The sequence below is a fragment of the Ischnura elegans genome, chromosome 3 (genome assembly GCF_921293095.1).
Source record: "Ischnura elegans chromosome 3, ioIscEleg1.1, whole genome shotgun sequence".
Classification (NCBI taxonomy): domain Eukaryota; kingdom Metazoa; phylum Arthropoda; class Insecta; order Odonata; family Coenagrionidae; genus Ischnura; species Ischnura elegans.
In genome coordinates this window covers 114,649,466-114,665,869 of record NC_060248.1, presented here as the reverse complement: position 1 = coordinate 114,665,869, position 16,404 = coordinate 114,649,466, and the positions used below count along the sequence as shown (strand labels likewise).

The window sequence follows — 16,404 nt, the reverse complement described above, 5'->3', positions numbered from 1 at the left end:
TGCTGTGTTTGTTTTTTCTATTGTTGGTTTTTGCAGCAAGTTTGTGCGATTGTTCCTGTATTTTTGGGAGCTTGGAAATGTTTCAATCTTGTGTTAATTTGTGCATTTTTGTAATTGGGAGGTTTTTCCCGTAAATAAACTATTATTACTATTATTATTAAAACAAATAATTATAAGGTGAAGCAGGTTGACTTAATCAGGTGGTGTGAATCATGATAGTGTTCCGGTGCTGCGACACACTTTGAATTTAACCTCTTCCCGGGGCAAGACCTCGGATATGGGCCCCCCCAATATTTTTTATAAGTCGGCGCCCCTGGGGGTATTGCATACCCACCTGGGTAAGTGGGAGTTGCAAGGGCCCTCCTCCAGAAAATTTTAAAATTAATGGTTCAAAATGACTAGTTTACCGCTTTATGAGAGATATTTGATCAATCCTAACACTATTCTACAAGTAATACTAATCCATTGCGTAAAATGGACTAAACTTATAAAATTTCTCTGAGCACTGAAGGGGAGTGTATCCCCCGAAAGCCCCTCTTGCTGCACCACTGATAGGAGTGCATGTAACAAAAACTCGGTACTGAAAGCTATGATAACAATAAGATGTTTCACGGGATGGAGAGGCTATTCCATATTTCAACATTCAATAAGCCAGCATAACACTTACTATTAGCATAAAATACCAAGATTCACAATCATTGGCTATTTTCTACACGAACTTAAAAAATATGCTCTCTAAGGCGATATAATTCTCTACGAGAATTCATGGGCTATGGAGGAGAATAGAGTAGTGTGGAGAATAAATCACTTAATTTTACGAATAAGCAAATGGTGAGCTGGCCTGATAAAAGAATTAATGCATTGCAAATACAAAATTAAAGGATATGGGTCATGGTGCTACCTTTATCAGGTACTTTGAACCATAAATAGCCAAATATCATGACCATTAAGTCGGTAGAAACTTTGGAATTATACCGAGATATTGGCGTAGTCGATTTCACAATACACTCAGAATAGTGGGCGCAATCAATAGAAAATGGGAATGGGCATAAAACTTATTTACTTACAAGGGGGCAGATATACCAAGAAATCCTGGTGGATTCCTCTTGTTAATTTCGAGGTCAAAACTCATACGTCTTCGAAGGACACCGTAAAAATGAATGGCTTGCAGTACGCAACATCCACTCCATAATCTAACAAAGGACATCGACCAATTAAGATATTGTTAAACAATCGATAAGCTCCAAATCACCCCATAGATAATGTAATTAAAATGAAATATTTGGATTTTATTAGTACTTCTGAAGGAATTTACCTCACACCACATTTTTTCAACTACTCGAATAGACAATACACAGGGAGAACTTGTCAAGTTTCCGAGATGGGAAGTGAAAGAAACAAGGCAACTGAAGCATTAACACTTAACTTTTAGCTACTATAAAATGAAAATAACTTCTTTATTGAGTGATTAAATTAGAATTAGCTTTCACCTATTACTACACCAATACTTCCAAACAAATATTATTGCACAACATACAAAAAATTATGGCTCCCATAAGTTAACACTTGGGTTCTACTACTCCACATCAACCTCTCGAAAACAATGGAGGCATAATTAACGTGCAAGGTGTAGAAATAATAGCTTGAGCAGATGAGGTTAAAAAGTTAACTACAGTGCTGTACAATGTGTAAAATGCGAAGATAACATTACAAACCTTGTGAACCAAGCAAATGCGATATGTGTTTCAGTCTTGCTGCCAGTAATCTTCCGATCCGGTGCAGTAGTCAAGAAATATCAACATTTGCTGGCATCTTTCAGTGCCACAGAAAAGCAACACTAACTAGCTACCAAGCAACGATATACGATACGTATTCGCTCTGACATTAGATGCTTGCGACACCTTGTTCACTTTCCACACCCAAACGTACGGACGTCGACCAGTTCCTTCACTAGAGATTTCGTCAGATTGATTCAACTCTCCTTCAATCATAAAGCCCATAACTTTCTTAACACTACAGAGAAAAACTTATTTAGCGATCCCCCCAAGGCAGGAGATACGGTAGCGGACGAATGTGCACCATCTTGTCAACCATCGCACAGCATTTAATAAATGATGAAAACTCTACCAGAATACAAAACAAAAGAATTAGGATTTTTTTACAAATAAACTGAGTTTTTGCGTGAAAGTGATTTTCTATGGATAAAATGTGTAAATAGTTTAGTAAACAAGAGAGTTAACCAGAAAAGATCGCGGACAAACACGAGAATGTACGAGCGCGTCCGATTATACCTTGCCTCCTATTGGTTTGGAGGGTCACATGACGTAAACAGAGGGTCCCGATTGGTCAGCTCCAGTGATGTTATCTGATTTCTCGCAAGCTTTCCTTGTGCGTAGTTGTTGTGATTGTGGTGTAGCGGATGTAGCAGAAGGGAGAGGTTCGGAGGCACTTGTGTTGTCTGGATTAATAGGATATATTGTAAATATTGATGCGTCGTGTTGTTTATCAATATTTTAAAGTTTCGTTGTGCCTAATCTACGTATTGAGATGATGGAGAGGATCTAGCAGGACTTTTAGCTTCATCTGTTGAAGTCCTTATGTTTTGGTAATTGGGACGCTGACGCCATTTTGTTTATAATCAGCAGCCATATTTTCTAAGGTGCTGTAAACAGTTGCGAATGCGAAGAAATCCCGATTTTGGAGTTCGGGAATAATTGTGGTGCTACGTTTACGGCTCGTGAAGAAATTGATAGGTGATTGTTGGAGAAAACAACTGGAATCATCATCATCTGGTCATCACAAGATTAGCAGCTGTTGCTTACGTTGGTATCCTCACTTACATGTATTAAGGCGCATTTTGTGCTCAAATTACGTGTGGTGAACTAGCTGCTGCAACGGGGTTTATTTTGAAGTTGAAGCCCAGATGACCTATACCAAAATGGTTGGCGGACCAGTTTTAATCATCTCCCAATGTCATGGACATCAAAACAGAAGCCCGAAAGGGCAGGTTCGAATCAGCAAAAGCAGAACTTATTTCTCTAGTTTTGCTTCGCCCCCAAAGGGCAAACAACGTAATGCTGAACTCCAATGTGTTACTGAGAGGAAGAACATGCAGCCGTCATTGGATGGAACTTTTCTTGGCTTGTCAACATCCCCAAGGCAAGGCTCCCCTAAGTTAAAGCAGAGAGAGAGTCCGTCCAAGGAGGGGAGCCCAAGAGTTTCACCTACACTTGGAGGATTCTATGCTGGTGCAAAGTTTAGTGATCCACCCTCACCAGCAGCCCTGCCTAAGCCACCCTCTCACTGGACAACTTGTGCTCACATGCCTCCTGGGAGGTCCGAAAAATGTGTAGACATGTCAAACCGACTGAAATTCTTATTGAAAGTCCATGCCTGACCTGCGTGTAAAGATGTTTCTTTTAAGATATCACACAAGTATTAAGTGTAAAAATGTATTTTAGAATCGTGTTTAACGGGGGACGAATTGAACTTTTTGTAGTTTCCTTTTATGCGAAAAATGTTTCATTTGCTGCACAACGTGTGAGTGGGACAATGTTCAAGAACTTTCGGAATTTCAAAAAAGGTAATAGCTGCAATCGAGATCTAATATCATTGCGCGGAAGAAAAGTTTCGTAATTGGCACATTTTGGAAAGCTGAATTGTACTTTCCGGGAAAGTTGTTCAAATCATTGTTTTGCTCACGAAAACTTATATCTCTAGTAATCTTTGTATAGCTTCTTTGCAGCAGCAAGTTTACAAAGATTACACCTAGCACTAAGGCAAGTTTGATAAATTTATTAGTTTTAAGTGTCTTAAAGTTTATTCTTTTTGGAAATTCAAAATTGATTAAAATTTTGATGTTTCGTTTCGGCAATATCAATATTAGGATTAACGATTGTGCGGTTTTAATAGAAAATAGTTCTAGTTTAAATGCCATCTCGATCATGGCAAATGTTAAATTTTTACCAAAACAAATCCGTTTCTTCTTGGATACTAAAAGGCACTAAGTCAAAAGTAATGTTCTCTGTGTGAGGTTTCTTCTGGTGGTTTAGTATCCATGAAGTGTGTATGATCGTACATTATCTTGCCTCATTTGTGAGTTAGTGTTTCATATAAAACTGGTTGACCTCCGAAAACTGGCAAGTTTTTTTACAAAAATCTAGTCAGAGGTCATACTTTTTTACTGTTTAAAGTGTATATATATATGTAGAGACCTATTTTTTAAATCGACTGTGATGATATTATTCGGTTGTCTGTAAACTTGATGGGAGTGTCAAGTCAAGATTGAGGCCACGATTGTCGTCCATCTGCCTCCATTGTTGAGTATTATAGCGGTTTATGGTGTACCTCAGGTTGCAACAGTTCCTTCCATGACAAAACAAGGTACAAACACTTGGTAACTGCCTCTCTTGATGTTCTTTGGCTGCTCAAAATTTTAATTTACTTTATGATGGTGTGTCTGTTTAGTCGTAGAAAAAAAATTCAATATTAGAGATTTGAGAGGCAGATCCAAGCTGTGCATTTACTATCTATCCAGAATATAGAAAGGCTATGGCAAATTGTATTGGGATGTCCATTGTTTAGGCATTTGTTTGATTTCAAGGTGGAGATGCTTGTACTTGTGGGACTAAGGACTGATGAACTGTTTCCGAGTGTGAGAGAGTGAAGAATAATGGACTGATAGTGGAGGCGGACTGACAAACCATGTTTGGTCTGAATTGTGATCGTCCACAGAGCATCTGTAAATCATCTCTTCTGCTACAACATTCCACAGGTGTGTCTGTGTTACCTATATGTCCAACGTTGTATTGACTTGAAGTGACAGTTTGCAGAACAACATTGTTTCCAGAATCAAGTGAAACACTAACTTTCTGTAAGAGGTTAATTCCAAACCTGCATTCAGAAGCAGCACAGTACAAATTGTTTTAATGGGGCCTCTTGGTGTCTTTTGTAATCGTTTGGAGGATGCCAACCCATTACCTCCAATCGAATTCAGTGCTATTTTGTACTTGGCACACTTAAGATATTGGAAGGACTAACTGTTGGTTAACAGGGAAAGAAGAAGTCTTCCATTGTACAAATTACATCAGGACAGTAGTTGAAGGCGGTAATAATAAGAAAAGAGATAATGCTTAGGCATGTAAAACAAAAAATTTTCATCATCATCTTCATCACTCATTTTCATGCCATCTCATCCATTAGTCATATTTTCATCACTCATGTACATCATATTTTTAATTTACTTGCATAAAGGTTATATTTTTACTCCATTCCCATACCTCATCCTGTTCCTATACCTTTGTGTCCAAGACCCTTGTAGTTCCTATTTTCCCATCTCAAACCCATGTTCCCTCAATGTTTTATTCAAAAATGTCCATTTAATGATATGCAGTTGTTATATCCTACTGCCATCTTGTGATGTTACCTTACCCTACCCCTCATATCCTAGTTTACTTAACATTCCTACCTTTTCCTCGTCCATAAAGCAGTGCATTTCCTATTTTTCCACTTCTAAACAATTTTACCTAGTCTGTTTCCTTGTGGGCTCCCTGATCTGGGGCTTTCCTACCTACCTTAGCAATGCAACTACTTAAATTGATACAGTTGCAATTGCTAACTGCCATCACTTGAACTTAAAGAATACCTATTCCTTAAATGTCCATCCTGTGTTCATTTTTAATCTGTGCACTCTCCAATCTACGTCCTATATTAATTCTGTAGTAGCCAGATTACTATATTTTGTTCGAAAATCTCATTGAAATCACTGCTTTATAGCCTCTCTATCCTAAATTACCTATTCTACCCTTACCCTTGGGCCCTTTTTAGGGCCCTCCCAAATGGTACGTTTGGAAACTGAAGCTTAATCAATACCAGTTGCCAATGGTGACTGCCACAAAAACCTACCAATCCCGATCAATGTCTTACCTGTGTATCCCTAATATACCTTAATTCCTTATTTTCTTTCAACCACCAAAATATCCTTTAAAATTCCTCTTTCCTACCCTTAAGAGCCCTTTTCAGGGCTCCCAATGTATTTAGCAGAAAGGAAAGTTTAGGTGTAGTTGCCTGTGGCAACTTGCCTGATTGTGAACCTTTTTAAACCGCTTCTCAGGACCTCTTTTCTCAAACTCCTTTTTTCCAAATTACCTAAACCTCATCCTGGTATTCATATCCTATTCCTTGGGCCCTTTTGAGGGCCCACCAAATTTTCTGTTTAGAAAATGAAGGCTTAATCAAAAGCTGTTGCTGTATCCTCTTTGAGTGCCCAACATGGAGTTCATTGTTGTACACATTGGCGTCAACTTTTGAAGGTAAGTGTTTTGTTCATTTTCTTGGGGATTGGTGAAGCACTTGTCTTGCACATTGGTTAATGCATTATTGTTTGGAATTAACATATTCTTATGCATGTTGGGTGAAATAGATGTCATGTTAACAAGCTAGTCTGTTGCATTCTATAGTTCCTCGCATACATGTTTAATGCATGCACTTACCCCTCATTGCTCTGGAGATATTTCTTGCATGTGATTGTACCTAAAATCTTCTAGTCATCTTGTTTCACTTCTTTCCTGGCGTTTGCAAAAATATCCACCAACATACATAACTACCAATATTTTTTAGTGATTTTTGTTTTTGCAAAGTTTTTGTCTAAAATTTCCCAATAAATAAGAGAAAATACAGTCAGGCCATGGTTGAGAAAAATGTTAGGGTGGTTATCACCTAGGCATAATATTATAGTTTTCCATGGAAGTATTGTATTTATTTCTAGAAAAACAATCATGAAAGGCCTCTGCTTTAAGATTTCTGTTCATGATATCTCAGAGCAATTTCGTTGCTGCATTTTTTTCTTTTTTTCTCGATTGGGGTCGACCGTTCTACCGTTATTCGTGTTAAAAAGCGACCGCGACCCTCGTTCAGGCTTCGTCTACCTTAAAGGCATTAATGATTTTACCTCTTGGCGGCTGAGGACTGGGGAGGTAACAGCTGCTAGCTAATTTAATTTGCAGTGATGCAAATTTTTCAGATTTATCCCCTCGAATGTATCCTATGCCCTGAGGAATATGCATCGATGCAAGCTACTGAGATGAGTGCCTCAACAGCCCTTCGGTTGCCCTTGTATTTTTCCGGGAACCGTGAAGTTTAAACGGCTTGTATTGATCGCCCAGCGGTAGCAACGAGCATAACTTCAGGGAGTGGCTGGGTTATTGATGAAATGGCTTCGCGCTTCTAAAGATAAGCTGCTCTCGTTGCTGTAGGTTTGCGGACTGTTTAGTAAATTTTGCTTGAAAATTATGAGATAATCAGCTTGAGGAAAAATTTCCCCTCAGTCGAAGACGGGTATTTTACTATTTTGCTGATTGGATATATATAAACATAGATAGAAATTCCGGTTGGATTTATTGTTATTTTTCATGTATCGCAGCCAGTTCATTACATACGATCGCAAGATACAAGCGAAAAAAGAATAGTCTCTTGGCGACGTCATCTCGGCGGAGAGGGTTCAAGCGATCGGGGGTCACATTGACGGAGGGAGTCCTGCGCAAAAGCTCTGTTGCTAAGCGGCAACAACGGGCGTGAACTCAGCCGGGTGTGAACTCAACCGACTTTCACTGGCTTCGACGCAGAGAGCACCGTAAGAGAAAACCTAAATGTTGGCCAAGAGCTTTCGTTGTCCCAGTTTAGTGGTTCCGTGTAGTTTCGTTGGAGTTCCCCAGCATTTTCCGACGAATGAATAACCGCCATTCTATTTCTGCTCGAGAGTTAACCAGGACTTTTTAATATGCTTGGAATTGATTTTCCCATAATATTTTTTTTGTATCAAGGGATTTTACTTGTTGCTAACGTCGTCTTAACTATGCACTCGCCTGTAGCGTGTCGACGTCAACATTATGCCAGCTAGTGCGTCGACCTATTTCGAAACACACGGCACAATGCAAAGCAACGTCTCGGCGATTCTCTGGTATTTTCTTATCTGCTCGGAGAGCCTTTTTCTATCTGGAATGTATAAAAATATTATTACGATCTTTGAGATTAGCATTCGGGCCCGTGGTACAGTTTCTCGTCCGCTCATGAGATCCTAACAGAGCTATTCGATTAATCCCGTTCGTTGGGGTTTAAGTGGCTGATGTCCTATTAGGGGATTTCTACTACTATAACACGTCATTTTGCAGGGTGGGGGTGAGGAGTGTAAAAAACCCTCGTAATTGAAGCCCGTTTTGTTTTTGACACGTAATTGTCCTTCCTATAGCACATGTATAACGTGCACCCAGCGAAATGCACTTTGTGAAGCCGTAAATTGCACGAACGATTGTGCATATGCATGAGCGCAAGGTGGCAAAATAGCTCCTGCTGATTTGAAACTATTGAACGCCCGATTGAGAAAAATATGCAGCTTAGAGCTATGAAATTTCGTGTCCATGGTAAAAAGCATAATACGTATTTCGCTTCGGGTGGTGGGGGGGATTGCGCCTTTCCTCTACCCCTCCCCCCTGAATCCTCCACCGGTCCCGCTAGAATTCGTTCCGCGACGGCTGGAAGTGGAACAACAACGCGAGCGGCCGTAAAGGACTCGTATATTCATATTTCCATGCCTCAGGACTTTTCCATTGCTCTCGAGAGTTCTCTCAGTTAGTTGCCACGGCGATGTGCCGCCCACTACAGAGTCTATTTAAACATATTTATTTAACACGCATATTTAAACATGCTTATCACCGGAATTCGTTTTATTTTCACTTCGCATACACTTAATCTCTGTAATTTATTGCAAATCAATACATATATGAATGCAAGTGTATCAGTGTTAATATAAGAATCAATTCCATATTGACTTTTATTGCCTCTCACTTGTTTGGGTTGGTACATGTAATTAGCATTTCTTAAAAAAATCTATTTCAATAGTAGTTGTGTCTAATTTAAGTGTTTCCTTAAGTACAATATTATTCCTTTGTGTGTACATTGCCTATGTATACAGGCATTTAAAAAACAAAATGCTCTTAACAGTACCTATTGCCAGGTAATTTATGACTAAATATGACAATGTCAATATAATTAAATACCTTCAACTGTGGTCAAATCCCTCTCTTCCAGTAACGTTCTTTTGATCCACATTGGAGTATGAAATTTATGAAAGTACACAATTTTTATAGAAATTAATTTCTATTAATTTATAGAATCGTAAAATTATGCCTTGATGTGTTTTTTTTATAAATTTGGGAAAATAACCTCATTGTACTGGACACATAGGCTTTCTCAACATTGCCTGTCTCATGTTCAGATATGAGGATACCCTCACTAAAAGGATTAAGACTGCTGTGTGGAAGAAAACTTATTAATTATGGCCCTTGAACATGATCTAGGTGAAAATGAAGAAAGTAACTAAAAAATTAAGTCAACTCTTTGAATAATCCTGTCCATTGAAGCCCAGCAACATGCAACTAGTGCTCCAGCCTCTATGAATAGAAGTTATTGCCACTGACGTTTAGACTGAGGCATGATCAAGTAGGTATTTAGCCCTTTATGTGTTGTTGGTGAATTAAATGGCAACATTGGTTTCATATCTAGGTGAGTGTAAATATTATGTAGTGCTTTTGGGTTCCACTTGAATAACCTACTGCCAAATCAGGTTATTCAAGTGGACCTCACATCTCCTGTTGCTATTCTAACAAATAACATATTTTCATAGGGAGTGTCACCTATTTTCTTATGAATTGAGCCAAATTTCCCCCATTAAATGTTGTAAAGTATCAGCAACATAATGATAAGTTTGTAATCTTTGTTAAGATTGCAAGGCAACCCTTTTCTTTCTTATGTTGTGACATAGTTTGTACATGGCCCCTTAATAGAAATTTGAAGATTGTCTTCATTTAGGGTGTCTCACTTAGCACTTGATCATCTTTTTTATGGCACAGATTCAGTTCAACTCAAAAATAGTTTAAAACAAATTTTTAGCTATGAGAAATAGTTTTACTTTAAGGACAACGGCTGAAGTAAATAAAAATAAACCCTTTATCTTTCAGACTTTACCATTTGTTATCACAGTAAATTATAACAAGATAACTGCACATTGAAAACAGGTCCTGTGAGGTAACCAAGTAATCTAACATCTACTTCCTGTGAGTACACCATAAAAAGGGTGATTTTGGAGCAGTGCTATGAGTTTACGAGGTGACAAATATAATAGATGCTAATGCATAAGAGATATTACGGGTTCTTTGGGTACCTATATAATTTTGGTTTTCTTTGTTATGATGTAGTAGTGTCTAATAGTATGTACTATCCTTACATCATTACTCCAATTCCAAATGAGGTAAGTATCTGTTACAGACTAATTTTAGGTACCTAGTCATTTAAATTAACTTCATTTTGTCATTTTCTGATGTGGAAATTTTTTATTCCATTTGTTGGAATTGATAGAGGCATTAACTTGGTGAAATAGCTTCATGTTGAATTTATAAATTTCAAATGAATTACATGAAAATTACTAGGTTTTCCATTTTTTACTCTAAATAAATGAGGCAGTAGCCATTTCTTTTTTAATTATGTATTACATTGAAGGTTAATAACCTTCCCTGAGAAAAAAGTAGAGTAGAGTGAACCAATGCTTGCAAACCTGAGAATGCTCTCTGCATAGACAGAAAAATGGCAATTGAGCTGTAATCATGTAAATTAGAAACATTTGTTTGAAGTTGTTATAACATCAAGCCAGCAACACTTATGAATGATATTTTTTCTGTGATGTTCGAGCTACAAATTATACCTTTTGGTGTTCCTTTCTTTAAGAGACTGACAATTTGATGTAATCGATAAGATGAACCAAGCAATTTAGGCATTTCAGTAAGTAACTGTGCATAGGTTTTCAAATTTTTAATTAATGGTGATAGATGTGGACAATCATGTTATCTTATACAAATGAATGACATGTTTTTTGCCCTCATAATGATTTTCCTATGTTTTTCTTAGATGCAGAATTAGCCTGCCGTTCTCCTAGCATTTTTCTGCCACATTGAAGCCCATGACAGCGTGGTACGAGACATCATCAGCAGCAATTAAAACAAATATTATAGCCAATGTCCAAATTCTGAAATGTTTTTTTAAATTCACAAATGAAAGGAAGACTTCATCTAGTTCCACTGATTTATATTCTTGGTACGACACCTTTCGATCCATAGAGGGCATAAATTCTTTTCATTTGTGAATATCAATTTCCACATAGTTGAGCGTGATACCATTGAACGAGTGTTGTTTTAAATGTTTGAAAATTAAGTTTTGATAAAAAAAATGTCTGTAATTAAGAGTGCTTTCTATTTTCATTAAATTTTTTGTGACATTACGATTTCTTTTCCTCCATTTAGTGTGTTTTCAACTTCATCTATAAACTCAACCTAGTATAGATAAGCCAACAATAATAACACTGAGGAACAACCATTTTGTTGTCTTAGATCTGTGACTTGTTTTTGGCTAGCTTTTGGCTTTGAATAAGAAAATTACCAGTTTTTATTTATCACGTCAACTTTTTAAGCTACAGGATACCCTCTTTTGGTGTCATACATCATAAAAAATTTGCAAATGAAGGAATTTAGAGGGAAATCATACTTTATATACTGTCCATACAGAATGATTTGATTTATACAAAGGTTATATACATGCAGGTATGCCAACTTACAAAAAATATTGGGGGGTCCAAACCAGGGATCTTGCCCGGGGAAATTTTATAAGTATGTAGTGAGTTTTAAGTTTTTTTAAGCATTTTAGAAGTCAAGATCAACATTAGAACCCTGATAACTCGAATCTCGATATCTGGACACTGAGGAAAATCGAAAAGCCTGACACATTTTTTCCTCACACCCATTATGAATTTTTGAGGGGGCTCGGGCCCCCTCAGGCCCTATGGAGTCAGCGCCACTGTATACATTGTTACTGAAAGTTAAAATAGTGATCAATCAAAGAGTGGTTTATTTTACCAAATGCTAAATATACACATTAAGGTAAATATGTTCGCCCATAGTTTCTTTTTTGGTGTTCTTTATCTTTGAACATTCTTGCATGACGCTCCAACAACAGTCATCCATCATACCCAAACTACCTTAATACCGTGCCTCTATGACCTTCAAATGCACGTGAATGCACTCACCTGGCGCATTAATGACTGTAGCTGGATTTAAAAACTTGACATGGAGGAAGAAAAATAACTTGTTTTGAAATCAGCATGCCTATACATATTACCCTAAAGCAGCTAAAAATTGAAGTCAACAGAAAATGAGTTAAAATTGTTCCCCACTGAGCAAATAGTGGCCAAATGAATAACAAACATAGCCTTACAAAAGTCAGCCGTCATCTCTCACAAGGTAAAAGTAAGAAATTTTTTAAAAACTGGTTTCTGGAGATATGAACGAGGATGGTCAAGGATACATTATTAGAGAACACTGGGTGAGGTTATGTGTGACACGAGTTTATGAACTTGAGGAGAGTTCGCCTATTCCATTGTAATTGCTTCCAAATTATACCATGAGAAAGAAATGCTAACGATGCATCTCATCAGTGGGGTCCCACAAAGGCTCACAGGTTTCAATCCAAGGTTACCGTAGCGAGGTCTCTACAGCCTTGAAAACGTTTCATTCAGGTGGTGTGTCTGCAGCTAAGGCAGTCCCTGGCGTGGAAGCAATACTCCCATAAACTGCCACAGGAGGGTTATTTGGGTAGAGTAGTTGTTTAATTTGACACGTGGTGCCAAATTTTACGGCCATTGGATACTCCCCTTTTGTTTTGTATTGCTTAGAGGCCGTAGAGCTCAATTTCCCTTTGTGTATTTATGGTCCAAAATAATTGCATAAAATTATTATTTTTAGAATTAATAATTGTAAATATGCTAAATTCTTTTGGTCTCCCTCGCTCGGAGGGTCGAAGAGAGGGGCCAGCGAGGGTGAGCTCGTCGAGGAAAGGGTACCGGATTAGGGACCTTATGAAGTGCTTCGGCAAAAGTGCATGGCTGGGAGGAAGAAAAAGTACGTTCACAGCAGTGAAAGGGTTGAAATTGTTAGTACAAAAGTACTTCAGTTAATTATTAAACAAAAAATTGATTACACAAAAATATTAATAAAAAATGATTTCCCATAGGTGGATAACAAGTAATAGATAAACGATTTTGGGACAAATTCTAGTCTAGAATTACCGTATTTCTCCGAATATAGTTTTTTAGCCTAATTTTGAGGCATCAGTTTCGGGAAAAGTTATAAAAATGCATTTGAATATAGTCCCCCCCTTTACTTTTACCATCAGCATTTTTGGAAAAAAAGGGGGGACTATATTCAGACATATACGGTAATGTAAATATATGATAAATGCCAGCATAAGGATATTCATCAAAAATGTTAGTCACTAGGTTCTGAACTGAAAATCATAAGCACGGCAAAATTATGCATCAAATATACATGCCATTTCAAACATAACAAGAAATCTTTACCTTTTCACCAACCTGAAATATGCAATTAATATGATTATTTGGTAGATGGAAGGGAAGGAGTATGTATGTATTTGCAAATAAATTCTTCCTCATTCAGCCATTTTCTCGTAACTTAAAAATGTAAAAGTTGCCACCCACTTTTCATTAGCTAGTGACGTCAATGAAATTCTGGTTCTTTAAGTCAATTAGAGCAGGGATCCCACTCAAGCTAAATAGTAAAATTCATGGTTTTTTTCAAGTTTTCACGATCTAAATGTCTTTAAATTCACCGTCTGGTGATAGGCCATTTTTCACTTAACAATCATTGGTCGCTTGTTAGCTAATACTTTAACAAACGTAACAGATGCCGTGAACGACAATGCAGCAATGAAAGTGCTATCTCTTATGATGTCACCTATCGTTAGCAAAATTCAGGAACAGCTAAAGGTTGTGAATGCGAAAATGGAGGGAACTGGGTGGCAGGGAAGTGAAGAAGTGTCTGAATTTTTGCCAGGATTAATGAACACTTTGGTTACTGGACTTCCAATCACAGGCTTAAAGTTAATTGCCATCATGGCACACGGACCAATAACTGCACTTTGAATACATGTGTGTAGATAAATGAGTGGATTCAAACAACTCATGTATATGCAAAGCGCAATACTTATCTGTCCACTGGACAGTGTCTGTGCTTGACTGACCATGAAATGTGATCGAATTACCCATTTTTCTTTTGATTTGTCAATCGTAGTATGTACTACATTCAAGTTTGAGAGATTTTTAAGGTTTTCTGACAAAACTCGCTGCTTTTTCCAGGTTTTTTCACAGTAGAATAAATTCACGGCTTATAAGGTTTCCACGGTCAAGTGGGACCCCTGTCAGAGATACTCACTGAAAGAATAGCTCATTAGAGTGTTAATGACAATGAAACAGATGAGCAAAGCCGAGAAGTAGAGGTGAAATGGAGAACCGCTCAGCAAGAATTAGTGACATCATGAACTTATCAGTGACAGGGTTAAGAACATCAATTTTTGCCACAAATAGCTGGAGACATAGGCAGTGGCGCCAACTCCATGGGGCCTGAGGGGGCCCGAGCTCTCTCAAAAATTAGTTATGGGTGTGAGGGAAAAATGTGTCAGGCTTGCTGATTTTCCCCGGAGTGTCCAGATGGCGAGATTCGAGTTATCAGGGTTGTAATGTTGATCATATGACTCTTCTAAAATGCTTTAAAAAAACTCACTACTTATAAAATTTCCCGGGGCAAGATCCCTGGTTTGGGCCCTCCCAATATTTTTTTGTAAGTCGGCATCCCTGGACGTAGGACGACAGATCGAAAAATGGAAAAACATGGGACTCTTATATTACTATTTTTCAACCTCTATTGCAATTGTCAATTATATAATAAAAAGTTGAACGAGTCCATCCTTATAATGAGAGCAATACGGTTGTCATTTTGTTGGCTGTGAATTCATACTTTCTGTTTCTATTGAAATACTTTTTATTTGATTTGACAGCCTTGATGCTAAATTACTGTGGAGTTTCTTGATTTCCTCTCACCCACGATTGGAAGAAAAATTATCATCCTAAATCGAGCTTACTGAAATCAGCTGATTATAATGAGAGATAATGAAATGCTTGTGTTCTATGTTTTCATCCATTCATCACAATCCCTAATGGCTGCTAACAGAGACAATTTCAAGGGGATTTCATAAAGCAGATCCAAGTCCATCCTATAGAAACTTTATTAATGTTGCCACTACGGACACATTTCTGTCTGTTTTCAAAAATGCCCTCAGAGTTTGGATGAGTGCAAGGTGATCCATTTACAAATTTATGTACTCCCATTATTATTACAGATAAGTATTTTCCTGTCATGCCGTAAATGCTCCGTCAATACAACACTTACAGTGATAAATGAAGCATGCATCATTTTAAACGTTGAATCACCGCCTTTCTGCAAAAAATACAATCTCAAATTTCACTATTTACCCATAAATATGACTTTAGCATTTTGATTTTTCCATGTTGATTACTCGCTCAAAGAATAGCAACTTCACACATTTCTTTTATTCTAAACTTCAAAAAAAGGTTTAAAAACCCATTAAATCCATAACTAAACCAAAGAAATGTGACATAAGCAGGCAAAAATATTAAAAATAAAATCTGAGAAGTAGGAAGGTCAGACTCTTCAGAGAGCCGGATTGTACTAGCTAGAAACAATTTTTCAGCATGGACAGTTGTATGTTGCATTTTCTAGAGTTAGCACTTTCTGTGATAGAATGTTTGTGTTAAAGAAACTCAAGACAAGTTACAGACTACAACATTATCACTTCTAATATTGTTTTGATAAAGGTTTTGTAAATTGCAAGCCATTATTCAGCAACAGACGTCATGATTGTTGCTACTGGTACCAAACTCTCACCTGTATTGTATTCATATGTTTTGTATATTTTTTGCAAGAAAACAAGTGTAACGAAACTACTTTACAATGGACCTTCTTTATTTAAAACTCAATTCCACCTTTTCCTCAACATGCTTACACCCTGATAATATGAAAGTGCAAAATTTTTGCACTGATTACCTAGTTCCCTTTATTTGCAATAGAATATTGAGGAGGTAGGATTGAAAAGTTATGACTTCAATAAATCAATCACAAATATAAATTTCAGTTCATCATCATCATCATCACTGGTCAACAATCCTAGGATAGGTTTGACGCAGCTCTCCACTCAGTTCTCCTATCAGCTAATCTTTTCACTCCTACGTTTTTCTTCTCTTTCACATCTCTCTTTACTTGTTCCATATATTTTGTTCGAGGTCTTCCTTTTCCATTCTTGCCTTCCACCTGTCCTTCGACGATTGTCTTCATCAGGCCATCATGTCTCAAGATGTGGCCTATAAGGTTGTTCCGTCTTCTTCTTAAGGTTTTCATGAGGCTTCTCTTCTCTCCTACCCTTCTTAGGACTTCC

General features: G+C 37.5%; 2 protein-coding genes and 1 long non-coding RNA gene across 7 annotated transcripts in view; 2 read left to right on the top strand and 1 right to left on the bottom strand.

The window, feature by feature from the left end:
* LOC124156391 (E3 ubiquitin-protein ligase Arkadia-like) overlaps positions 1–2,186 on the bottom strand; it is a 42,829-nt gene extending 40,643 nt beyond the window's left edge. The window contains exons 1-2 of one of the 5 annotated variants that reach the window (XM_046530923.1): positions 1,716–2,186; positions 1,068–1,193 (exon numbers count right to left, since the gene is read on the bottom strand). In XM_046530923.1, the coding sequence (XP_046386879.1) occupies positions 1,068–1,132 (65 nt within the window). In that variant the 5' untranslated portion in view covers positions 1,133–1,193; positions 1,716–2,186. Of the gene's footprint in view, positions 1–1,067; positions 1,194–1,715 lie in introns of those variants that run through there. The other 4 variants (XM_046530924.1, XM_046530925.1, XM_046530926.1 and 1 more) reach the window with 4 other exon arrangements.
* Positions 2,187–2,938: 752 nt separating this feature from the next.
* LOC124155250 (proline-rich nuclear receptor coactivator 2) lies at positions 2,939–3,397 on the top strand. The gene has a single exon (XM_046528969.1). It carries the CDS (start codon positions 2,939–2,941, stop codon positions 3,395–3,397), a length of 459 nt encoding a protein of 152 aa, XP_046384925.1.
* Positions 3,398–3,405: 8 nt separating this feature from the next.
* LOC124156390 lies at positions 3,406–11,688 on the top strand. The gene is made up of 3 exons (XR_006864310.1): positions 3,406–6,311; positions 9,354–9,558; positions 10,014–11,688. It is a non-coding gene; the product is annotated as an uncharacterized LOC124156390 (long non-coding RNA).
* Positions 11,689–16,404: the final 4,716 nt, after the last annotated feature.

Excerpts from the sequence above, each read along its gene's own strand:
- LOC124155250 (XM_046528969.1), top strand. The coding sequence starts at position 2,939 with ATGGTTGGCGGACCAGTTTTAATCATCTCCCAATGTCATGGACATCAA.